Source organism: Erigeron canadensis, chromosome 8, assembly GCF_010389155.1.
Source record: "Erigeron canadensis isolate Cc75 chromosome 8, C_canadensis_v1, whole genome shotgun sequence".
Classification (NCBI taxonomy): Eukaryota; Viridiplantae; Streptophyta; class Magnoliopsida; order Asterales; family Asteraceae; genus Erigeron; species Erigeron canadensis.
Window position 1 is genome coordinate 44,161,990 of NC_057768.1, and position 25,929 is coordinate 44,187,918.

At 33.3% G+C, this 25,929-nt stretch overlaps 4 protein-coding genes across 4 annotated transcripts; 3 read left to right on the top strand and 1 right to left on the bottom strand.

Annotated features, from left to right (window-relative positions):
- The first annotated feature begins 3,382 nt into the window (after positions 1–3,382).
- On the top strand, positions 3,383–5,365 carry LOC122578405 (very-long-chain 3-oxoacyl-CoA reductase 1-like). The gene is made up of 3 exons (XM_043750361.1): positions 3,383–4,069; positions 4,173–4,242; positions 4,995–5,365. Exons 1-3 carry the CDS (start codon positions 3,432–3,434, stop codon positions 5,247–5,249), a joined length of 963 nt encoding a protein of 320 aa, XP_043606296.1. The 5' UTR covers positions 3,383–3,431; the 3' UTR covers positions 5,250–5,365.
- A 1,394-nt stretch (positions 5,366–6,759) lies between these two features.
- On the top strand, positions 6,760–8,732 carry LOC122578220 (very-long-chain 3-oxoacyl-CoA reductase 1-like). Its single transcript, XM_043750130.1, has 3 exons — positions 6,760–7,397; positions 7,494–7,563; positions 8,274–8,732. Exons 1-3 carry the CDS (start codon positions 6,760–6,762, stop codon positions 8,526–8,528), a joined length of 963 nt encoding a protein of 320 aa, XP_043606065.1. The 3' UTR covers positions 8,529–8,732.
- A 17-nt stretch (positions 8,733–8,749) lies between these two features.
- On the bottom strand, positions 8,750–9,513 carry LOC122578221 (photosystem II core complex proteins psbY, chloroplastic). Its single transcript, XM_043750131.1, has one exon. It carries the CDS (start codon positions 9,416–9,418, stop codon positions 8,861–8,863), a length of 558 nt encoding a protein of 185 aa, XP_043606066.1. The 5' UTR covers positions 9,419–9,513; the 3' UTR covers positions 8,750–8,860.
- A 7,349-nt stretch (positions 9,514–16,862) lies between these two features.
- On the top strand, positions 16,863–19,870 carry LOC122610936 (protein terminal ear1 homolog). Its single transcript, XM_043783886.1, has 5 exons — positions 16,863–17,577; positions 17,871–18,387; positions 18,559–18,696; positions 18,838–18,979; positions 19,496–19,870. Exons 1-5 carry the CDS (start codon positions 16,863–16,865, stop codon positions 19,802–19,804), a joined length of 1,821 nt encoding a protein of 606 aa, XP_043639821.1. The 3' UTR covers positions 19,805–19,870.
- The last annotated feature ends 6,059 nt before the right edge of the window (positions 19,871–25,929 follow it).

Below are 25,929 nucleotides of genomic sequence, written 5' to 3' on the forward strand. Positions count from 1 at the left end.
GTTAGCAAACTATTGTTTTCAAAGACCCGAGTTCCTTGAATGTGGGGGTATGATATCATCTCTTGTATAGAAGACCTGCGATTGCCCCCATAGTGATTCAGTTGATTAGATAATAAAAGCTATATAAAATTTGACTGAAATATGATATGGTATATTGTTTCTTCCTAAAGAGTAGTGATATATTTTTCTTAAACATCCCCATTGTTAGTGTGTTCATGCTGTGAAATTCAATCTTATTGAATCCTTTGGTATTTGGACATCCCATCAAACACCAAGGATCATTTTTTTTCTCTTTATTTTGTTGCAATACAAGCCATTTTCACTGTCAACGTCACATGGATGGCAATGGATTGTAGGATATTAGAAAAAAAAAAATACTTTTTTGGGATTAGTACTTAAAAAAGTAACAACTTTACACAGATTGTAATGAACTTTCAAATTATGTGCATTGTATGTATCCGAGTATATGTGTCAATCACTTAAGCTGCCACTTGGTCGTTTTTTATTGGTCAAATACATACAATGCACAAGATTTGAAAGTTCATTACATACAATGCATAAGATTAAAGTTCGATACGCACTATAACAATTCGTGTAAAGTTGCTTACATTTTGAAGTACTAATCCCTATTTTTTTTTTGTCAATAAATATTAAACTTTATATGAAATCAAAACAAAGGTTGATACAATAAGAATAAGATAAGCACTATAATAGTTGGTGCTAGTTAGTTAAAAAAAACTATGTTTATTGTTATAGTGTGAAACTTTAATATTTTGAATAGGGAAAATTATCTAAATGGTCGAATTTGAAGGTGTATATTTAAATATAGACATTTATATTATAAAGCAAATCCACTTTTCAACTTTCAACATTTAATTTTAATAATGTACATATGATAATGCATGATATACCATACATCAATGCATGCAACTTTTTCTCTTTTCCATAAATCATTTTATTCTTCTAATTCTTTCAAAAAATTTTATCTCAATTACATCGATGAATTATAAAAGTTATATGGGTGTCCTTAAAATTTCATGTTTTTTTATTAGAGATGTCATTCGGTATACTTTCAACGTATTTTTAAATCCGGGGACGGAGCCCGTACGGCTATTTGACTATGATATATCACATCCTATGACCTATCATACTTTATGACTTATCACTTTCATCATTTTACCGCCACAACGCGTGAGTACTTGTTCAGTCTCTCGTTGTTTTTTAAACGAAAGACAATCCAAATTTTAAAAACATATATATAATTGAATACATATGAGGATACAAAAGCATTTTCCCTTCCAACAACCCAACCTACTTCACCTTCGTTTTTGTCTCTTGACCCAACACAATGGTGCATGAAGCACAATTTCTTCTTCCATTATTTTGTACACATATTTTTACTCAGAAACATAAAAAACCATACAATTTGTTTTATGACTCTATCATGGGGTTTGAGTAGATCGCATTGGTGTGTATGATGGTTTGTTTTTTTAAAGCTCTTGAATCTTGTTTTCATTATCATGGGGTTTTAAGCTCTGATTTGACTAACAACATGAATACAAATTGACATAAGTTCAAGAATTCATCATGGACAATTTGCATGATTTTATTAGGTAGTTTTGTTTCCTATTAATAAATTAGGTGGTAAGAATTCATTGACTAAATTTGTAAAAAAAATTAGTAGGTGTCTATATTTGGATATACACATTAAAATTTGACCATATTGGAAATTTTCCAATTTGAATAACCAAAAAAGTAATGTTATTAACATTTTGGTGAAAAGAACAAATTAAACCTCCTTTAATAAGTTTATATAACTTCAAACCTCTATAACTAGTTGAGTTCAATAAGGGAAAAAACGTAAAAGGTTTATTTTTAAGCTTAAATCTATAATCCAAGAGGATTGAGTTTAAGGAATTCAGCATAATTTTTATTATCAAAATACTCTACTTTATTTCTAAAGTTTCAAACTTACCTTTTCACAAAAAAAAAAAAAAAAACTCACATCCTAGAAATACTACGCAAACAAAAAACCCACCGGTGTCTTTCTTTATTTTTCTTCTGATGCCGCCGACGCCAGAATCAAATCCCCACCGGTGTCTTTTTTTTTTGTTTTTCTTTCATGTTTCGTATGCGATCACCATATAGCCGCCGCAACGCGAGGACACCGGGCTAGTGACTCGTAACTTACTTTGAACATGTTTGTAAATTTTAACTTCGGAGTGGTAAACAAATAATCAATGAAGGACTAAACGTTATCGATATCTATATTCACTTTCATTTAGTTCATTTATAGAGTAGATTGAATCGGGTATTCATAGAGTCGGACAGTCTGTTGCACATTGTCGTTACTGCGATCTTCCCATCATAGGAAGCGTAGGTTTTCATAGCCATCAATTATTACTCTATTATTTATGTATACGTGATATAACTTCTTGCTTATTTAATTTCCAACAACATACATGGCTCAATCTACCCATCAACCATATTCTTTTGGTTCAAACCTTGATGTATTGCGAAGAATTTTATGTATACTTAACATAAACAATTTTATACTAGATTAATTTATAATTGCTGATATAGTTTAATTTTAAACCCAACAAATGTATATTAGAACAAAAATCTAGTTAGCATGTCTTTATTAACTATTACGACAGTATACATCAATTTTATTTTTGTGTGTGTGAAATGTGAATCACGGCCGAAGTTGGTTTTTTCCCATTTGTAACTTGTAAGTAACATTTAATGATATATCCTCCCAACGGCACGCAACACCTGCCACACAAGGGAACGGTGACACGCTGCGACACGAAAGTTTGTCCGTAACGAAGGCCCCCACAGAAGATAAAAATAAGATAAAAATCGCTTTCCTATAAATTCGGGATTTGATCTTATCATTTCCAGCCGATAATTAGGGAAATAATAGTCACAGCGTAAGACTTAGGGAAACCCGAAAGAGGCCTAGCTACTTGTTCTCCAAGACGATTCCTCCCTATAAAAGGAGGACCTAAAAGCCTTCCAAGGCATTCGAATACAGACTCAATCACACATATATTAACTACTCGTTCGACTAACGTAAAGAGGCTAGAACCCTATCTTCGGGGAACTGCCAACGAACAGCCCTAAAACACTCGTCATCCCATTTTCAACCTAACCCCGGTTCGGTGCACAAACAACACTGATATGCTCAAACGGGGTCAAATATTAACAACGACAGCATACTAAGGTGGTTCAGTGGTTTGATGGTGCGGTGCAGATAGAATATTTATGATACTCGGAGCTAATGGTCAATGCATTTAAATTTCGAACCAACTCTAACTGCCACCCATAATTTCGTTAACCAACTCGATCTACTTATTAAAATCTCTCAAATATATATTTTTATATCTATATCTATCTTAGATGCACAACTCCAAAACACACAAACAACAATGGAGGTTAGTTTCTTGGAAACCTTAAAAACCCAACCTTTTTGGGTCATTACTCTATTTATTTTGGGTTCTACATATCTTCTAAGGATTTCAGTTTCCATATTGAATTGGGTTTACAAGAATTTCTTAAGACCGCCAAAAAACATCACGAAATATGGATCATGGGCACTTATTACTGGCTCAACAGACGGCATTGGCAAAGCTTTTGCCTTTGAATTGGCCAAAAAAGGACTAAACTTGATCTTGGTGGGCAGAAACCCAAAGAAACTGGAAGATGTTACTAACGAGATCAAATCAAAGTTCTCAAAAACCGAGATCAAGAACGTCGTTTTTGATCTTTCTGGTGATTTATCTGAGGGTATAAAGAAGATTAGTGATGTAATTGAGGGATTAGATGTTGGTGTTCTGATTAATAATGCAGGGATATCGTATCCTTATGCAAGGTTTTTTCATGAAGTGGATGATGAATTGTTGAATAATTTGATTAGAATTAATGTTGAAGCGACTACTAAGATAACACAGGCTGTGTTACCGGGGATGTTGAAAAGAAAGAAAGGCGCAATTGTGAATATTGGTTCTGGTGCTGCTGCTATTATCCCATCGTATCCTCTTTACGCCGTGTATGCTGCAACTAAAGCGTAAGTTCTTACTTGATCGTTTTTTTTGGTGGTTTCGTAGTGTGATCTGATTAACTACAGATGTTGATAAATGCTAATTAATACAAGTGGTTGTGTTCTGCAGGTATATTGATCAGTTTTCGAGGTGTTTGTATGTTGAATACAAGAAGAGTGGAATTGATGTCCAGTGCCAGGTAGTCTTCCCTTACTTGACATTACATTCTGCAAGTGATTATTTAATTATTCAATAGTTCGATTAACTGTGTATCTACTTGTGGATAATGGTATGTCCTCCTAACTAAAGTAAGTAAGTAAGTAACCGACCAATACCTCGACGGTGTATGAGGGAGGTTAAGATGTAGACAGCTTTACCCCTACCACGACGGTGTAGAGAGGCTGCTTCTAGGTTCTATCTAAAGATAGAAAAGGACCTCCGGCCTTGCAAGGGATGAGGATAGAACCCATGAGTCCATGACCTCTGTCTCCAGAGGCAAAGGGGGTTAACCACTTGATCCAACCTTAGCCTAAAAATCTTCTTAATAATAAGATGATGACATTTGAAAATAAATTTGGATAGAGATTTAGGGGAATCCATTCATGCGGTTTTAGAAGGATTTATCATTTTTCTTAAAATAAACATGTTGGTACAATCCCAACGCACCTACAGGATAACTGACTCTGATTATCACAACTTCATTAGATAGACAGACCATGACCAAATGCTTATTATGATTATTCAGTATTACATAATCACAGTTAAAGTGTTAAGTCAAAAGAACTCGTTACTGTTTGTGAGGTTTGCGACTGGTTTTGTCTTTTACCATCAAAAAATTGTACAGAGTTTTTTTTTTCAAAAGAAAGTACAGTAACAATTTTTTGAAGTTGAATTGGAGACATGTAAAACTTGGAAAATGGTTCTGGATTAAAATTTGAAAACTGGTTGCAGTTCCCATTAAATGTAGCAACAAAGATGGCATCTATCAAGAGGTCTTCCTTCTTTGTACCATCAGCAACTGGATATGCAAAGGCAGGGTTACGGTGGCTGGGCCATGAACCACGTTGCACACCTTACTGGCCTCACTCACTCGTCTGGGCTCTGTTGGACTCCTTGCCTGAGTTTGCTGTTGATTCTTGGCTTCTCAACTTCGGTCTCAAAATCAGAAAGAAGGGACAACTCAAAGATTCACGGAAAAAGGAGTGAGGGAAGTTTAATAATTATGATTAGCTTTGCTCAAGTTCATTTGTTGTATCTTATCAAAGAGCTATTTAACTTGTAATGGTTATTTTATTTGATTATTGAGATCTTATTTTCCAACATAACTTGTTACAAATATCTGAGCTACCTGTGAGCTAATCTAGCTCGATTGGCTAAAAGTATCATCCAATCAGAATAACCAAACTATCTAAGCTACCTGTGAGATAAATACTAAATAAAAAGTTGTTTTCAGGTATATATACTATTAGTTATAAATTGGGTTTGGTTTGGTTTGGTTTGGTTTGGTTCGGTTCATACGGTCTAATTACAGAATACCACTCAACTTGGTTTTGAATTTATAAGACTTGTTGATTAGCATCTAACATTTTAGACCAACAAACCATCAACACCCACCTCAGTTTGGATGTTTCAATGGGTTTCAAGGGATCCATGAACACCGTAGTTAAGGCTACAACAGACTATTCCGATTATGCAGTGCAATGTTTTTCAAAAGAGTTACATTGTTAATAGTTGTCAGTTCTTGTTTTCAAATTTATATCTAATTTTACATTTATAGTTGAAAGTATAAGTTACGAGTCGTTTTAAATACACTTCTAGCTAGGTGCATGATATAACGTCTATATGCTAATCTGTAGGTTTCATTATATGCTTTTAAGTTTCAAAAGTGTCAAACATCTCAAGCTGCCAAACTTAAATCTCATAGCTCGGCAACCTTAGAAGAGACGTAGGTTTACATGATCTATATGCATATAAGTCGTTTTAATGCTTCTGTTATGTTAAATTGTATTTGTGATGTGTAGTTTAAGATAGTTTTCTAAGACGATCACTAACTTACGAGTAAAAGACTTTCTAAGACGATCACTAACTTACGAGTAAAAGACTTGTATATAATATATCATTACATATAAAAATGATGATAAGTATACTTCATTGGCGCTATTTTAATCTTAATAATGAAACTAGAATTCGAAAATATTTTAAAAAACACAATTAACTTATTAGCTATCACTCAATACTCTATACATGGCAACTTATTAATTGCTATGAAGTATGAAGTACTATTTGATACTCTCAAATCCGCAAATTCTAACTTTCTTATTGTCATGATGTCTTGTTCGTATAAAAGACACGTTGTATGTAAACATTGTAAGCTATTGGACTATAAGCCAAGATGTGTATCATTTAGGGACAAGTTTATGTAAGGGTACATATTTCTGTTGTATGTAAATATGTATCCAATTCTTTAAACTTACTCGTATATTGTATATCGAATTTTTAATTCATAGATATGTTTTGTGTATCCATTTATTTTATTAGTCGGGTAACAAGTTTATATTATGTTTTTGTGTAAAACTCGGTCCTAGAATACTCAAAGCATATAATTAAAAGTACTTCTAATAGCCAACTTTAACTTCAATTCATTAACTAACTTTGTATATAATCTTGGTACAAAACCATATCTTTTAAGTTCCAACTCAAAATCACGAAAACAACAATGGATGTCAGTTTCTTGAAAATAATAAAAACCCAACCTTTGTGGGTCATTGTTATTTTGATCATAGGTTCCACATCATTGTTGAAGATCTCAATATTAAATCTCAGATGGATTTACTTGTATTTCTTAAGACCTCCAAAAAAGATCAAGAAATATGGATCATGGGCACTTGTTACTGGCTCAACAGACGGCATTGGCAAAGCTTTTGCCTTTGAATTAGCCAAAAAAGGACTAAACTTGATCTTAGTGGGTAGAAACCCCAAGAAACTTGAAGATGTTACTAACGAAATACAATCCAAGTTCTCAAAGACCCGAATCAAGAACGTTGTTTTTGATTTTTCTGGTAATATATCTGAGGGTATAAAGAAGATCAGTGATGTAATTGAGGGATTAGATGTCGGCGTTTTGATAAATAACGTTGGGAGTGTATATCCTTATCCAAGGTTTTTTCATGAAGTTGATGATGAATTGTTGAAAAATTTGATTAGAATTAATGTTGAAGGGACTACTAAAGTGACACAACTTGTGTTACATGGGATGTTGAAAAGAAAGAAAGGTGCAATTGTGAATATTGGTTCTGGTGCTGCTAGTGTCACTCCTTCTGCTCCTCTATATGCTGTTTATGCTGCAACTAAAGCGTATCATACTATCATTTAGCAGTTTCGTAGTGAACTTATCTGATTATTTGTAAACTTGGTAAACGTTCATTGAACTTAATCTTTCTGTTTATTTAGGTATATCTATCAATTTTCGAGGAGTTTGTATGTTGAATACAAGAATAGTGGGATTGATGTGCAATGCCAGGTAAATGTGTTACTTTTTAATGCTCCTTATTTCTCTTTAAGTTATAATCAAAGGGTTGTTTTATGTCGAGTGCTTGAAAGTAAACTGCACCAAACTAAATAGGTAGTTATGTTTTGGTTCTGAAATTAGGTGGTTCAGCCCTGCCTCAAATAAATTTGAATCAATGAGTCTGGAAGGTTTTGTCAAAGCGAACAAATTAGACAGTTTGGTTCCGCTAACTCACAAAGTTCAATAGGTGGCAGTTCCGAACTTCCAATCCATCACTTATATATAGCTTAACAAGAATGGATAAAAATGATCAAAGTTGCCCAGAATGTATCTTGATGCATAAAACCCTCCTAAACTTTATTATTGCTAAAAATAAGATTAGATAGAAAACACAACTTAAACATGAACACATTTAGCACGCTAATAATTTAAGAGCTTAAATTTTTTGTTAGATGTCTTATGGGTCAAGCTAACCAACCCAATGTATACTGAATTTCAGTTTGACCCGTTACCCAACCTGCCCAATTTGCCACCTATAGGTTGGTTTGTGATTTTTTGAAGACAGGTGGTGTTGACGGAATAACTTATACTCATATGTTAGTTTGTGGTATCCTGATTTGATTTCTATTAATATATCATCTCAACAATCACTAGTAAACATCAATTTTAATACGTGAAACTTAGAAACCGTGTCCGAGCTAAACGTTTAAAATTGGTTGCAGGTCCCATTATATGTGGCAACAAAGATGACATATATCAAGAGACCTTCCTTCTTTGTACCATCAGCAACTGGATATGCAAAGGCAGGGTTACAGTGGTTGGGCCATGAACCACGGTGCACACCTTACTGGAGACATTCCCTCATATGTGGTCTAGTGCACATTTTACCTGAATTCACCGTTGATTCATATCGCTTCAACCTCTGCCTTAAAATGAGAAAGAGGGGACAACTTAAAAATTTACAGAAAAAGGAGTGACAGAAGTTGATTCATCTAGACAAATACTAATATGAATTTGCTTCAAGTCCATATGTTGTGTATTTTTATCAATATCTTCTCTTTTAATTTCTATTTCATAAAAAGCATTGTATTCTTAGCAGTCCAATGTATAACAATTTATATATCTCAAATTTGATTTGTAATCACTTAAAAATGTAATGGCAAACACACTATCACAATAATATATAAGTATAACAAAAGGCAGAAAAATAAGATATATATTCAAGAGAACTTGATTAACAAGGAATCCAATAACAAGATTACTAGTTCAATGTACCACAATTTTCATATATATATAATTTGTCAACTAATCAATTTCTCATTTTGTTGATCTGGTTAAGAGCAGGCTGTAATATATTGTAAAGCACCCAAAGAACAGCAGGTGCAAGAACAAACAACAAAAGGGATCCTCTGTTATCATTGGCAGCAGCCTCAGCTGCAGCTGCAGCTTCTGGTGTGGCAAACAGCCCAGATGAAGCTGCTAAACCACCACCAATCCCAAGCCCAACAATCACACCTTTGGTCCTCATCTTGTTGATCTGGTTCAGTGCTGGTTGAAATATGTTGAAAAGAACCCAAGCAATGGCTGGAACCAGAGGCAACAAAAGGGCGATCCCACGGTTGTCACCTTCTGCGATATCGGCTATCTGTTGGGCTGCGAAAGCCGGGTCACATGTGCTCAAAGTAGAGAAGATTGCCCCTGCAATGGCTGTTCCAGTCAAGGAGATGGATGTGGGCTTTGAGGTAACTGATTTGGGTAAGGAAAGAAGAGAAATGGGCTTGTTGGGGGTTGATGGTTTTGAGGATTTGGGGGTGGTCATGCATTTGGCATTAAGCATGGCCATGGTGGTTGATAATGTGGCTGCCATTGGTGTTGATTGTGGTTTGTTGAAGAGATTGAATTCAAGTATGTGTGGGTGTGGTCAGAGGGTGAGATGTGTGTAAATGTGCATATAGGAAGTGAGAGCCAATGAGATTATTGGATACAAGAAGATTGTGGTCTTATCTTTACAAGGATTTTGGGAAAATTTGAGCCTTATATTTATGATTCAGACCCCACTTTCTTTTTTTTCTTATCTCTAGCTTTTCTACCGTTTGATTGCAAAAGATTAAGCTAGTCATAGTCTATTTGTGTACTCGTATAAATCAATCATTCTCATTGAGTCGTTTCCTTTTTACTTAATTTGTTGTTGTGATTAACCAAGTGGTAAACATCAGATTGAGAAAAAACAGAATATATGGTAAACTATCAAACCATGTGTTTACATTGTTCAAAATACGTGCTATTACTGAATATCACAAGAAGTTAGATTTAAAAGTGTACCCTCAAAGCAAGATAGTATAGATTGTTCGAAGAAAAAAAGCGTTACTAAATTACTAATGATCCAACTACCAAACAAGTTTGCACACCGCCACACCCTATCACATTTTCGGTTCAAATCTTTCTATAAATATGTATATTTTACTCAATGGCGGATCTTGAAGAATATATCATTGGGGGCCGACTTAATAACCAATACTGAGTAGAAAAATGGTAGGGAGTAGGGACCCAATGTTTTTTACAAAGAGCTATAACTCTTTTGCACAAACCAAAAAAATAAACATTGCTATTTTCTCAGATGGATGAATTAACTTATATGTAATGAAGAAGATAGTAGATCCATGTCTCATATGTTAGATTTAGTTCATTTCATTGTAGAAAAAGTAATACGGAGTAACCATCTTCATTCTATATCAACCCGGTTTGTTAGTTAATTGATAGTGGGCCATAACTGAATGGACCTTCCAGGAGTAGGCCCAATTAGGCTACTAGCCTGTTGGGCATCTGGTACGTTTTAATGTTTTATCAATATTTTCAAAACCGTACATTGAATCGCGTTTTATGGTTAAACCAGACCAGACAAACCGAACTTCAATATTTCCTTAGTTACAAATATCATTCGCTTAAATAGAAAAAAAAAAAAAAAAAGATGATGGGAAATTCATAGACGGATTAGCTGATTTTCGTTTGAGCAATATTATAAAGATCGAAATGTTACTATTTGAGAAGTATTCTCCTAACGAAGTACAAGCAAACATAAAATTCAGATTTTGTTAAATGATCATGCTAGCAAATAACAAGTTATTCATAGATTAGCACAAATTGTATAATGCATACAATAGATAACACTCTCTATATGTTGAACTTATTAACACTCGATACATGAGGCCAACATGGCCCGTATCTCATCTCTGTTATCAGACAAGGCTATCTCAAAACCCATTAGAAAGCCTATAGTGGACAAGATCCATCCGGTAACACCTTACACGATAGTGTCCAAAACTACACTTAGTACATAAACAAACCAGCGGCGGCAACATTCACAAATATTGACGCACCAACGATAGAGGCCTTGAAAATTGAAGCGTCACTAGCCGGTCCTTCACTAGGAGAGCTAGCAGTTGCACCATCAACGGTAGCTGATGGGGCTCCATCTGTGGCCCCACCAGTAGCATCACCTGCAGAACTTGCGGGTGCCTTGGAAGATGAGGGAGATGGAGCATCATCGACTGCAAATGCCATTCCGATCATGGCAATGAATACAAGAGCAAAGATTGTGAATTGACGAACGGCCATTTTCTTTGTCGTATTCGGTTGAGGCAAGACGCTTGTATAACAAATAACAGGGAATATCTGATGTGACATAGAATGAAAGACATTCAAGACTTGATATAAAGCACGGGGTCAAAAGGAATGAATAGTTGGGCGTCAAATTCGGTTGTTTTATGGTTGGGTTGATTAATTAACGTAGATGTTGAATCTGAACCCAACAAATGCCGATGTTTCTTAGTATAGAAATTTGGGAAAAGAATTGCTACTTTTATGGTTGATAAATTTATGCCAAATATATGTTTTCACTTTGCTTATTTTTAAGATATAATAATCCAAACAATAATATTTTGTTCACTCATTCTAAACAAATGTATTGTACTTGTACAGGTTTAGTAAACGTTAATAGATATTACCCGTACATTTTTATATATAGTTTTTTAAACTAAATTAACCTAACCAATCAATGATCAAAGGATTCACTATGAATGTCCAAGAAATAGCCCACTACTTACAAATATTGTACCACTTAGGTTGTTTATTTTCTAACCCGTTAAGGTGCTACATTGGTAAATTTTGTGTATAAATTAATTAGTATGTTATCTGTTTTATGTGTTTTGAATGAATTATTAGTATAAAAACATATTAATAGTTCAAACAATTTATTTGATAAAGTGGTATTGTAATATTGTTTAGTCAAGTCATTTCTCATGAATTGAGTTTAACTTATTATATTACTCCTATGACATTTAACTATATATTGAGATAATTAAGTTCTAAAGAACACCCCTTAGTTTAGTTAACACGCTGCCTAAAATGCAAACCATTGCAAAAAAATTGCACCACATGGAGACATGGAGTTGGATTGTGGGAACTTGGAACTAGAGCAATAGAGATGGGCTAAATCTCTTACTTTTATGGGCTTTTGCCACAAGCCCGTTGTTCCCAGAAGTGGTACAGAACTACAGAAGGTCTAATGTTTTGCTCAATATTGTCATATCATGTTACATAACAAATGAACCGTTTTTCTCAAAACAGGTCACCTTTAAAAGAGTGTGAAATCCAGTTGAGTTTTTTTTTTTTTTTATGTTGGTTGAGTGTGTAAATTGATGTTTGAACGCGATACATATTTGGAAAAAAGTAAAATAGCCGTTGGGATTTGAAGGAGGAGTAGCCGTTACTAACAGTCAAATCGGGAGGAAGCAGCATGACTTCATAAATCATAACCCACGAAACTCAAACTCGTGCCAAGCTGCAACCCTCGACAACAGTGTTACCGTGCAGCTTGGCTTAACCCATGACTTAAACCCGAGTGTGATGCCAACCCTTAATTTCAATTCGCATGAAACTTATGGTACATTATAAAATGATTATTTTATAGAAATAAGAATAAATTCATCATAACTTTTAAAAAACTCTAAAATGACTTGGACATCTACTAATAAAGAACTCATTTACACACTTCCTCAAATCTTTATAGACTATAGAGATAACTTGAAAATCTATAAAATCTCCTTTATAAAAAAATTCGGACGCACAACACTTAGGACGAAGACTCGGTTCCCAATATAAATGCAGTTATGCACCGTTTCGAATTGGGTTAGTAATAACAATTTGCACGAGTGTGGGCACTAATCCTTGTAATAAGGGGGGGCAAACAAGGATGGTCTCATGGATTATTGTCTCAAGCTAATATGGCTCCCCATGAATCCCCACTATGTGCTTAAAATATGCTGTCAATAAATAATAATGTACCCAATTATTAATTTAACTGTTTTTTAAATATTTAATTTGGTGTAATCAACATCAATAATGTGCAAGGGTCATACACTCATACACAAGAAACTAAAAGGTGAATAATTATATATATATATACTAAAAACTAAAGTTGGAATGTTAGGGGGAGTTATTGTAGCTAAAAGTACTCCCCTTTAGCATAAGGTACAAGCCTTTAAAGCATCCAACATAATTAACGGACTTAACGACTGTTAGGTGACGGACTTAACGACCCTTATTTTCTTTTTTTTTACTACATAACTTTTACTTTTTAAACTTTTCACCAAATTTTTTTTTTTTTACATTTCCCCTTTTACCTTTCGTCACATAACTCTTGTATTTTAAACTTTCAACATACAAATTTTGTTTTTAGGTATAAAATTTATTAACTTTTGTACTTTTTTTCATATAACTTTGTTTTTAAACTTTGCTCTGAAAGTTTTCTTTTATTTTCTTTTACGATATAACTTTTGATTTCTAAATTTTATTATCAAAGTTTCATTTTCTTTACTTTGAACCACAACTTTTATTTTCTTAACTTTTGTAACGCAAAATTTGTTTTTCGGCTTAATGTTTTGTAACTTTTATCACCAGAGTTATATTTTTCTCCCGGGGCAACGCCCGGATAAAAATACTAGTTGAAGTCTAAAAATGAACAGAATGGATTGAATAACGAGTTCATTCATATTGAAGTGTGTATTGAATAAAGATCGATGGAGCAAATTGTGTAAGACCCTTGACATGTTTGTACAAAACTTAGCTCCGATATTTATACGAGTTCATGACACGAGCATGATACCAACACCGGGTGGCGCTGACAACATGTATAGGTAACTGATTTAAACGGGATAGTTGATATAATTTAGAAGATAAATGATTGATAATACAGATTTATTCGTTAAGGATATAATAGTCATTTATCATCTAACTCTTCTTCAAAATCGAGGAGTCAAATTCAACTTGAGAGATAAAGTTAAAAAAATCTCGACCCTTTGACTGAAATCAAGGGTTAAGATTTAAAGATGATAATCGAATCTTAAACCTTAATTTTAATCAAATGATTAAGATGCTATCACCTTACCCCTTAAGTTATCCAACTTTGGAGGATCTTCATCCATAATGGATGGGTAAAATAATTCTTACATACTAGACCATTTGATAAGTGTTAAAAAATTAATGTTTCTTTTTAAGAATCACGGTATAATCATGATAATTTCATCCAGAGCAGTAGTGACTCAAGGGTAAGACAAATAAAGTAAAGGTTTTAGGCCCCGTATTATCGAAGACCTCAAATTTTAGATATATGTTAGTACCTTTTTTTATTTTATATGTAGACTTTGCTATATATAGATAAAGTGTCATATAAAAGAAAATGGAAAATGCCAAATAAAGTTCTTGGGGCTTCACTTAACATGCATAAAAAAGTTGTATGTTTCCATATCAAAAGCCCACCCACTGAATTTTATGGTAAATATACAATTATTTAACGCACCTTAAAGCCTTAGGACTTCGTTTGATAAAATCTTAAAATATTTAAACTAAAAATAAAGAAGAGAGGCTTAACACTATTAAGTTAAGTCTAATTTCAAATGAGTTTTCAAACAGGGATGCACAAATCACAAATGGTAAGGTATTAGTTTAACAAAAACTTTATATTATCTGTTTTTTAATTCTCTGCCTATATGTTGTTCAAAAAATATACCCATCACTCCATCAACTTAAAGGATTTTATGCCTAACTTTTACAATTAAAACACTTTTGAACCTTATTAAGTCATCATCAAATTTTCTTAACTAACTTTATTTTTTTTAAACTGATTGACGGATAAATTTAATACTTTTTTCCCCCTCTTTTTTAAATACGTTTTACTAGTGAATATGCCTCATTTTTAAGTTTTGCTTTATATCCCAATATGACTTGAGCCGCCGCTCATCCAGGGATTTAAATTAGGCATTTTCGATTGGCTCATCCTTAACGTCAAATATATGAGGACTGGCCTTTAATATGACTTTTGACTTTTAAATTTTCCCCTCTTATAACAAATTTTCTGGCTTCGTTACTGTATAGAAGGCATGCATATTGTATGGTTTGACTGGTTTTATACACAATATATGTATGTATCATGCTCTTATCATGTTCCGCAAAGGAAAGTTATGTACATCTATACTTTATAAAAATTATCACACCCTTCATTTTTAGAAATAGTTACACAATAATTACATACCGAATTACTAAATTACTCTTAATAAATTACCCACTATGGAAATAGGTTTATAAAATATAGCAAATTTGCCATAATGAATTAATTTACACTCTAAACCTTTATTTAAATAATTAACACTTTAAGCTCTTATGTTATAAAAAATTTTACTATCACAATTATATCAACCTATAGCACTTGACACCGCCATCACCACTAATAATACCATCATCGACACCCGCATCTTCTTCACCGCCGTTACATTGCGTGAGTACCATGTTCGTAGTGTTTGACTATTTATTTACATGAGTACATCACTTATCCTTTCAAAACATGAACCAATGATATATTTATTTGTAGTGAATCTACTAAAGTAAAATCAATTTGTTAGTAATTTTAAAGAAATTAAAAAAATTATTCCACATGTTTTCCTCTTGTTTAATATGAATCATATCGCACTTAAGAGATAAGATCGGCAACATGAACAACACGTATAACTATATAAAACTGCACAAGAAAACAATAGAAAAGAAAACTTTGTACAATAAATTAAAACATCATATAGCACAAATTTCTCTTTAACATGCTTATCAGTCATCAACATATCCTATTATTGTTGGAATCTTTTTTCTGTTAAATATCTTGGTTCTCTATACAATCATACAACATATAATAGACTGATATATGAGGGCATAAAACTGACCCCCCAAACGATCGATGTTGTTTGAACTAGCTAGGGGTGAGTCGAGTGGGATGTCAATTACCCGTTTTATATTTAGCAGACTCGAGTTCAGACTATATATTTGAGACACTTTTTATCTTTTTTTTTTTATTTTAATTTTTTAATTTTTTGCTTTTACAATAAATTTAAACAAAGTACATAACTAACTTTTAACTAGTTTCATAAACGCATTTGAAACGTAACATAGAAACCCAATAAGCCTTCTGATTATAATTGACTTAAAAACACCTCTTCGATAAGTGATGACTTAATTAAGTCAAACATTAGACGTACATTCACCTTTTTTAAGTACATGGGTTTTGTAGTCAAACCATTCGTATTATAAATATTAATATATATATTTACCACATAAAAAAATAATTAGTGTACGTCTATTATATAAGATAGTAATATATATATATATATATGTTAATGGTAAATAAATCAAAAGTTGTAATCTGTAAAATAATGATGAATAAAGTGAGAACGCTTATGTAACGTTGAAATAACATATAATCAATAGAAGAAAGTGAATGATGAGATCATTGTTAAGGACAGTAATTTTCTAAAATAACATCGTTTAGTTAAAACCAAAACTTGTATTGACTCGAGTACCTTCATTTGTAGTTTTGTATGTACTATACTGTTTAGAATAATTAAAAAAAATTTGGTTTATGTATCTTGTTTTTTTTGGGGGGCTTAAACAAATGCTTGACTAGATTATACTTTTTGAGAAACATTTCTACTTATAAAATACATATGGAAACACGCAAACCTCCCTTTTGTTCCTTTCTAGAGAACTTGACCTCCAAATATATTTTTTTTTACCCACACAAACAGTGTGATCTCCAAACATAAACCCTAGGAACTCTAAACTAGCTATAGCTATAGCTAGAGATATATATATATAGAATCTGTATCTATACCCACAACTATTTTAATTTTCTTTTGAACAGCACAACTATTCACTTTCCACTTTCACCACCCTTTCATATTCCAAACAAATTAACTACTTTCCGGCCATATATGGAACACACCGGAAACTTCGATTTTTCTCATTTTCCGGCCACCTTAAACCCTACCGCACAAGAATTCCGGCCAACATACCCCATCATTCACAACCCTTCACCATACCATTCATACTCTTTTCCTTACAACTTCTACAACCCATCACCACCACCACCGTTACCACTACCACCTCCACCGCCACCGCCGCCGGTGTATATCAGACCAAACCAACCGTCGCTTCCACCGCCACTCCCATCACCGTCGACGAGCCCAACACGTACTCTCCTACTAAGTTCAGTCCCACCTGACGTGAGCGAGTCAACAATCCGGCAAGACCTAGAACTGTTCGGAGACGTCAGAGCCGTGCAAATGGAAAGAATACGCGAGGGAATAGTCACCGTACATTTTTACGATCTCCGGCAATCCACGGATGCGTTACACGTCATCCAAGACCAACACATGCAACAACAATCTCGTCTCAGACAACACTTTGATGCTTTGACTATTTTGTCAGTGGAGAATTCCCTTCCGTACATTACAAACAGTAGTTTCAGTTCACCACCTGTCCCACCGCCGGCGCCGGGGCTCATATCTGGACGTGCCGTCTGGGCTCAGTTCACTTACCCGGTACCCTTTCGTCTTCCCGACGGTTATAACCAAGGAACAATCGTTGTTTTCAATTTGGACTCTAATGTCAGCCCTGGGACACTTAGAGACGTTTTTAAAGTTTTTGGTAAGTTTTAATTAATATAATTTAGTTAGACTCAAAAAAAGAGTGTTGTTATGTAAAAAAATAAAAATAAAAATAAAATTATGGTGATTGTGTGAAATAATAATGTGTTGTTTGTGAGATATCATTGTGATAGGTCCCTTTCTACATGAACAATATTTATGATGTTGATATATTTGTTTCTATTTTTGGCATTTTCTTGTTCTTCAATTGACTGGATTAATAAATTCATATTCCCCTTCATTCCTTTCCTTTCCCCTTATTTCTATAATAATTTCAATTCAATTCAATTATAGGAAATGTAAAGGAACTGAGAACGACGCCGTCAAAGAACACGCAAAGGTTTATCGAGTTTTATGACACAAGAGATGCAGCAAAGGCACTTGTTAACATGAACGGAAAAGAAATCAACGGCAAGCCTGTGGTTGTCGAGTTCAGCCGTCCGGGCGGTCACAAAAATTGTCCAAAATTTAGTAAGTTCACTCAAGTTAGGCCACAGTCTACTGCATTTGGGGCAAGGAAATGGCATCCAGATTCACGTGTATATCGACCGCCACCACCACCACCACCACCACCACCACCACCACCTCCGCCAGTACTGAGTAAGAAGGCCGGAAATAAGAAACCAATGGACTTCCAACCACCGAGCGGAAGCGGTGGTGGTGGAGGTTGGAATAAACAACGGAGAATTCGACAAACGAGAGAAAAATATGATCCGAGATTTTTGTTCAAGGAAAATGGGGCTATTTCGGAAGCTTGTTGTTCGGACACTAGGACTACTGTTATGATTAAAAACATTCCCAACAAATACAGGTATATATTATTTATTCACATATTTATATATGTTTCCTCGTTATGTGATTAAGAGGTAAGTATTGCGTTTGAATTTTTCAGTATGCATATATTATGTTACAATTTTATATGGTTAAAAATGTAGATTGACCTTTTATTTTATTTAATGTGTATGTACATGAATGGGTGTAGTCAGAAGCTGTTGCTGAACATGCTAGACAGTCACTGCATTCACTGTAATGAACAGATTAACGGCGGCGGCGACGGTGAAAATGGCGGCCAGCAGCCGGTGTCTGCTTATGATTTTGTCTACCTTCCAATTGATTTCACGTATATGTGTTTCCTTTTCTTTCCTTTTTTTTTCCACTTTATGTTTATTTATTTGTAACTTGAAAAGTAATTAAAAAGATTTTAGAAAGTGGGGAATTTAATAATTAAAATATGGAAAATGGTTGTGGGTGTGTGATGCAGAAACAAGTGTAATGTGGGATATGGGTTTGTGAACATGACGTCACCGGAGGCAACATGGAGGTTGTACAAGGCGTTTCACCATCAAAATTGGGAGGTTTTTAACTCTAAGAAAATATGCGAAGTTTCTTATGCCAGATTGCAGGTTGGTTTTTACTTCACATTCTTATACTCGTATTATTATCATGCATGTAGGATAAATTGAAATATAAAATGTCGTTTGATTTTTCGTTTGGCATTTAATACGTTGAGATTTCTTCGGAATATCAACAGTTGTATTTAATTATCTTTTGATAGTCTCCGAGTCCTCCTTGAAAATGAAATAGTAATCATTCAAGTAGACAAATTAAATAAATAATAATGATATTATCCTTCCTATCTAGGAGACTAGTCATGTAGTAGTGTGCCAATATAAAAGACTGAATGACAAAAATCGTCCCCATGCTCTTTAATTATTTCACTATTTATCCTCCATTACGAAAATAGTAATAGTTTGTCATTTTACATAATGTAGTTCAAGAGCCAATAGGCAAAAAAAAATTCTTGTTTCGTAACTAGAAACATTGAAGTTGTCATTATAATCCATATTCGATCACAAATGTGGCAATGGATTTAACTAATGAACTAATTAATATATGGGGATATATTTTGGTATATATAGGGGCTGGAGACATTGAAAGAGCATTTCAAGAACTCGAGATTTCCATGCGATGCAGAAGAGTACATGCCGGTGGTGTTCGCTCCCCCTAGAGACGGCCGAAGACTCACAGACCCTACGCCTATAGTAGGAAGAAGCGTCACAACGACGTCGTCTGATCCTGATGATGATGATGAGTTATGCTTGACAGAGGAGAGTAGTTCATGTCATGATGATAGTGTGACAGTTAATATAGAAGAAGATGAAGACAGTAATTATGCCGCCTGCAGTAACGGCGGCGGTAGCGGTGATAGTCTTCATGATTTGATATGAAACAAATAAATAAATAAATTCAGTTTATAATTATATTAAATTGTACTGTCGTACGTGTTAGTAATATATTAGTTAATTAATTTACGGCTGCACTACATTATACTGGAATATAAATTAAAAAGTTAAAAAATTATAGTAGCTAGTTTGGATATATACTGTAGTGCATCAGCATATGGGTTGTATGGCAGGTCTTTCACTGGCGGCCTAGTTGCTCTAGGTCTAACTCTTTCCAACACGATATGATGATCCTTTGTTTTTATGAAGCGTCGAATGCACACTGCGTTCATTTTCGTTAATTTTAACTTGGGTTGGCATCCAAACATTTTGAACATTGTTCCCTTGTTTAATCATACGAGAGATAGTGCCTGTAAAATCGTAAGGATGATAGTCAAATGTCTTAACTGTATGAACTCTGTCATCGGATTTAAAAATTTATTAAAAATGTATCAAATGTCTTAACTGTATGAACTCTGTCATCGGATTTAAAAATTTATTAAAAATGTATCGAATTAATGACATCTTTAATGAAACAACATGAAATTTTAAGAATAACCATACAATTTAATAATTTATCGATATACAGTTAAAAATTTTGCCATGTGAACTCAAACAATTGACCTGGCCAAGATTTTCATATAAATGTTTTAAAGGTTTATATGAGTGGTTGACTTAGAATATCGTTAAAAGATTTTCAATATATTACTCGTATGTCTTTATATGCTAAAAGATCATCCTAATGATAAACCTATTTTAACTGTTAAGTCTTTTACTTTCGACTTTAATCGAAAATATCTTTGTTTACGTTAAAACATAAAAATTTTGAAACATAAAAAAATATGACTTCTAATGCTTGTGTTAGTTTTAGAATGTGGTTTATAAAACATGAAAAGATCCAAAAAAATTTAACCATAAAAAACTCCGTTTTTGTTTTAAGTTAAGTATCTTAAGAGGGGAGGGAGTACAAAAAGCTTACCCAATCCTACCCAATTCATCCTCCAATCAAAACTCTCTAACTCACAACTACCCAATTCTTACCCAATTTCATTTTCTTTTTTATTTAATTTTAATACATATAAACATAAAACATAATTTCATTAAACTTAAAACCAAAAAACATAATAAGGAAATTGAATAAATACGAAAAAAAAACACTTAAATAAAACTAAAACACTTAAGTAAAACTAAAACACTAAACGAGAAGGAGGTGAAACCATATCCATATATACCTGCACATTATTATTATTATTATTATTATTATTATTATTATTTTAAACAGTCAACAAACATTCTAAGTCAAAACTTTGTTTTGGGTTACCCGTATCGAAAGCCCACTGCTAACTAACTAGCCCAATTAGTCATACAAAACCCAACTGATTTAATTGAACCTTTGTTTTGGCTTCGATTATGAGTAAAAATGGGTGCTTCACCACGCATCCAGTGTCATTGGGTGAAAGGTAACTATTGTAAATTTGTAATGCTTATGTAGATTGCAGCCTTGCATTAAAACTTTTAGAAATGATTTATGTTCTTGAAATATTAATTAGCTTACTATTTTTTGTAATACGATAAACAGTTAACATGTATGATATTTCTTTTTCTTTTAATCTGATCACATAAGTTTATAAAAAGATAGTGGGGTAAATAATTTATAGGATGGTACAAAAATATCGATATTAGATGATTATTCGGATCTTTAATTTTTTGTTTCTTTGAAGTACTTTATTGTGTGGGTCATTCAAAGCATTTCTTAACAAATATCCTTGTACGGATGAGACATACTTGTACAATTATTATGCGGGTCTTGTGATTCTAGTCCGTTATCGTTACAATAGATATCGCAGAGTAAAACAATAGGAGATCATGGTACAAACGGTACATTATGTCACATTGTAAATTTGAATGAAGGGTGAATTCGGGACTTTACAATAAGGAACAGGAATCCGATCGATATGAAGACAATATGATTGAAAAACCATAATTGCGTTACATTTTATAAATAAATTCAAGGTCCTCGATCTCCCACGAACGAAATTAAGATGTGTTTCAATAGCTCACTGGAATGATCATTAAACTTGCAACTCGCCAATTTTATATGTGGTGCTATTGATTAATTAATTAGTCATTATACACTTTTCTAGTTGTATTTTTTTTTTATTAACGAGTGATCATAGATACCCAAACAAAGTTTTTTTTTTTTACCACTATTAACTTGGGCTTTGAACAGATATACAAGACTCGATGACAAATAATAGGGGGTTTGACTTTGAGCCGTACAAATATAAGCAGAGGGGGTCCGAACTCCCTTTGGATGCCTTGCCCTGTCATTTTTTACATGAAAACTGAGGGCCTGGGAGGGAGGGGTCCAGTTGTGGTTCCACTTTTGCTTTTCAGCTACCCCTTTTTGTAGTTTCTCTGGGGTTTAGACACGTGGACGGTTATTATTTGCCATGTGCAAATAAGTTTAGTCAAAGTCAGTGGTCAAAGTTCAAACACCATTACTATCTTTATCCCAAACAAGTTCCTATTTGGACCTAGGTTTATGGTAGCAAAAAAAGCAAATTTTGGAAATGAAAGCTAGTATCTAAAACCATATGAAAAAGAATACTAAAAGGTATCAAACAAAAAGTCAATTGGAACCCTATAATAAGCATTGATAGATGCTACGGAGAGAATGATATATCCAAACTAGTTGTGGGCTTGAGATTTCGGTTATTATGTGTTCAGCATTGAACAGTTTTATAGAAAGTATAAAGTGATCCACAAATATAGGGTAGTATCTAATGGTCGGAATTGGGTAGGAATACTTCGGGCTACTAGTCCGGTCAGACATATAGATTGCCAAATCTTTCGTAAATAACCTATGTTCATGGCTAATGTTATGTGTTCAATTGGGTCTATTGGACCACCCCTTTTCGAACTTGATCGCTATGAAACACATAAGGTTGCATGGAAGAAATTAAAGAACTACGTCCATTATTTTGTAGCAACATTTTGTTATAAAACCAAAACACACACTTATTTTTAAAAGTCAACAATGTTAATACAAGGAAGAATTTTATCGGTTGTCCAATCAATTCCATAAGTAGTTATTTTCTTTATCTTTATTTCAATCTTACTATCTTGATCTCCATATATGACACATATAATAAAGCTTAGTCATAGTATGCAGTCAAGAAATGAAGAAAATTTCTATCTCCAATTTTATGTATCCAATTGATTTTGATTTCAGAATTAAGTGAAAGGAAACATAGTATTTAAAAAAAAAAGGTAATTATATATGCTTCTACAAGTTATTTATGCATACAAAGTATAACTATGTATTGCATGAATACAACAAAAACAATAAATGGTTTTAGCGGTCGTTAAATGTAGTCGCAAAATATGTTGCAAAACAGGTCCTTTTATATAAGGGTAATGACGGCCATTAGATTACGTGACACAACTTTAACTGTAAATAATATTTTAGATTTTATTGCTTCAGATACAACTATGTATTGCCTAGACAAAACAAAAACAATAAATAACTTTAATGGTTGTTAAGTATAGTTACAAATCTGTTGCAAAACATGTCCTTTTATCTAATGGCCGTTACATTACTTGACATAACTTTAATAATATTTAATAGTATAGGTTGAGGTACAACTATGTATCGCGTAGATAAAACAAAAAAAGACTAAAAAAAAATCAACGAACTTTAAGTGTAGTCACAAAATCTGCTGCACATCAAGATTTTTTCTCTAATAGCCGTCAACAACGATTACATGAGTTTTAATTTAACGAAATCCACTTACAGTATGTTACACCCGCAACAAAATGCGGGTAAATTTACTAGTTATCAACTAAATCAAAGTGTCTAGATGAATCCACAAACCATCTTTTCTTGCACTGCCCTTTTGCTGAATACTTGTGGTCATATTTTATCTGCTTTGCCACTTGCTAAACCACTCAATATCCGAGAGCTCCTCATGGCGCATCGAGATCCCTGTATCAGCCCCAACAAACGCCAAATAATGTACCTGATTATCCTTGCATTCTGTTGGGTTATATGGAAAATTAAAAATGACTGCATTTTCTCCAGTAAGACACCGTCTTTAAGATTTGCATTCAAAGAACTCAAATCCACCCGTTTCTTTTGGATTGCAAATCGTTCCCCCAAAAGAAACATCCCTTTGCAAGAATGGTGTAGTTTTAACTTCGTTTCTAGTATAACCTACTACTTATTACCTTGTATATGTATTCTCTTTACCCTTTGTTACCTTGTAATGTATTCTTTTCTAGCCACTCGCTAATTCTTTTTATCAATAAAGATTTGAATGTTAAAAAAAAAAAAAAAACTAAATCAAAGTAAAGCAAAGAATATTATATGAGTGAATCCTAGGACTTCTCTATCAAAGTTGTCTGGATTTGGAATGGGTTTGACTGGAACAGTAAATAGTCAAATTATATGTGGTGGGTCTTTGTTTTACCAAATCGAAGCCCCACGATTGCCCACTTTGGACCCATACCCTTTTTCCTTTTCTATTTTCCAATACCCTTTTACATACTAGAAACTAGAAAGCTCATCCTTTCAAGGTTTAGTATGATTATTATATTCCCATCATCCCATGATCACAAAATTTTAATAGCCTGTTTTGTTCATAAGATTTCCTAATTGATGGTAATGAATTTTGAATTGAATTCCATCTATGAACTCAAAATTTCTTAACAAATGAAATGGAAAGCTTAAAATTATAATATATAGAGTTCAAAAGTTAATACTCTATATAAGAAAGAAAGCCATTAATTTAACATTTACTCATAATAATAATAATAATAATAATAATAATAATAATAATAATAATAATAATAATAATAATAATAATAATAATAATAATAATAATAATAATAATAATTGTTTGTTTGGCAATTAGACCATTGGTAATGGGTTGGTCTGGTTCGATGACCATCAATCCCTCGCGGTGATAGCGTTACGGAGGGTGATTGGTGTAAATTTTGTCATTGTCTTGATGATTAGATTTTGTTTTGTTTATTTTGGTCAGTTGTTAAGAAATACTCTTGTGAGAAGCTTGATGGAGGAGTTATAGGTTAGCATATATTTTGTGGATAGAAACTTCATATAGTACGAACAAAGTTCTAGCCAACACTTATCTAGGCCGGTTACTTGTCGGATCCTTACTTGTCTGTTTGTTTCACCACATGTACATTTCCACATCATGCGTATACTTACATATGCCCTTGTATATATAGCACTAATACAGTAAGAAGTTTAAAGAACTCGAATTCATAATTTCATTCTTCACCCATCAAGCAATATTAACAATCACGACAAAAAAGAATTTGTGTATTAAAAATAAACTTATACTTCTTAAGGATGTACAGAATGTCCTAGTGAAAAAAACGGTGATATGTTGGTCTCTAAGAACACCTGCCTTGCCCTATAGCTTAGGAAAGTGGGAAGAGTGGTTACCTCGTTGCTTTACTATCTTTCTTTTCATTTCTTTTTTGCCTTTCTCTTTTTCTTTTAATTTTAGTAGAGAAAGAACAAGAAAGAATGGTAAGATAAAAAGTGATAAATAGTAAAAAGTGTGAGTGAGAAGTGAGGAGCGGTAACTTGTAAGGCACTCCCCCAGTCCCCCATCCTAATATGTGCATAAAATACTTTGAATATTATTAATAGTTTTATGACTTTTAATGACACTTTTGATGATACTTTATATATGTACGTGAACATGATTCTTAAAAACAAAAGCTATTCTACATACCAGTGTACAAAAAAAATTAAGATTATGTTAAATGACTAGTTGTGGACTACGGAGTAGATCTCGTAGTGTTTTTTATATCCCGAATGATTAAGATTTTACGTATTAATCATTTTAATAAAATCTTAGAGGCACAAATGTCATGAATAAACCCCGTATTTTTACAAGAAATAAAAACTTTTTACCATCTAGCTAAAGTCGGAATGACAACAACTCTTATAATGTACGCAATGTCGGTTTGGTGTTTTTAAAGGCCTTAAACAAGATCAATTTCATGAGCCTAGTTAATTAGCATATAAATTAAAATAAACAAAAAAAACAAAAAGAAAAGGTATCTCGACTTATGTGATTTGAAGTAATAGTAAT

Excerpts from the sequence above, each read along its gene's own strand:
- LOC122578221 (XM_043750131.1), bottom strand. The coding sequence starts at position 9,418 with ATGGCAGCCACATTATCAACCACCATGGCCATGCTTAATGCCAAATGC.
- LOC122610936 (XM_043783886.1), top strand. The coding sequence starts at position 16,863 with ATGGAACACACCGGAAACTTCGATTTTTCTCATTTTCCGGCCACCTTA. Across the intron at positions 17,578-17,870 it reads AGACGTTTTTAAAGTTTTTG|GAAATGTAAAGGAACTGAGA; the intron begins GTAAGTTTTAAT and ends ATTCAATTATAG. Across the intron at positions 18,697-18,837 it reads TACCTTCCAATTGATTTCAC|AAACAAGTGTAATGTGGGAT; the intron begins GTATATGTGTTT and ends TGTGTGATGCAG.
- LOC122578220 (XM_043750130.1), top strand. The coding sequence starts at position 6,760 with ATGGATGTCAGTTTCTTGAAAATAATAAAAACCCAACCTTTGTGGGTC. Across the intron at positions 7,398-7,493 it reads GTTTATGCTGCAACTAAAGC|GTATATCTATCAATTTTCGA; the intron begins GTATCATACTAT and ends CTGTTTATTTAG. Across the intron at positions 7,564-8,273 it reads GGATTGATGTGCAATGCCAG|GTCCCATTATATGTGGCAAC; the intron begins GTAAATGTGTTA and ends AATTGGTTGCAG.
- LOC122578405 (XM_043750361.1), top strand. The coding sequence starts at position 3,432 with ATGGAGGTTAGTTTCTTGGAAACCTTAAAAACCCAACCTTTTTGGGTC. Across the intron at positions 4,070-4,172 it reads GTGTATGCTGCAACTAAAGC|GTATATTGATCAGTTTTCGA; the intron begins GTAAGTTCTTAC and ends TGTGTTCTGCAG. Across the intron at positions 4,243-4,994 it reads GAATTGATGTCCAGTGCCAG|TTCCCATTAAATGTAGCAAC; the intron begins GTAGTCTTCCCT and ends AACTGGTTGCAG.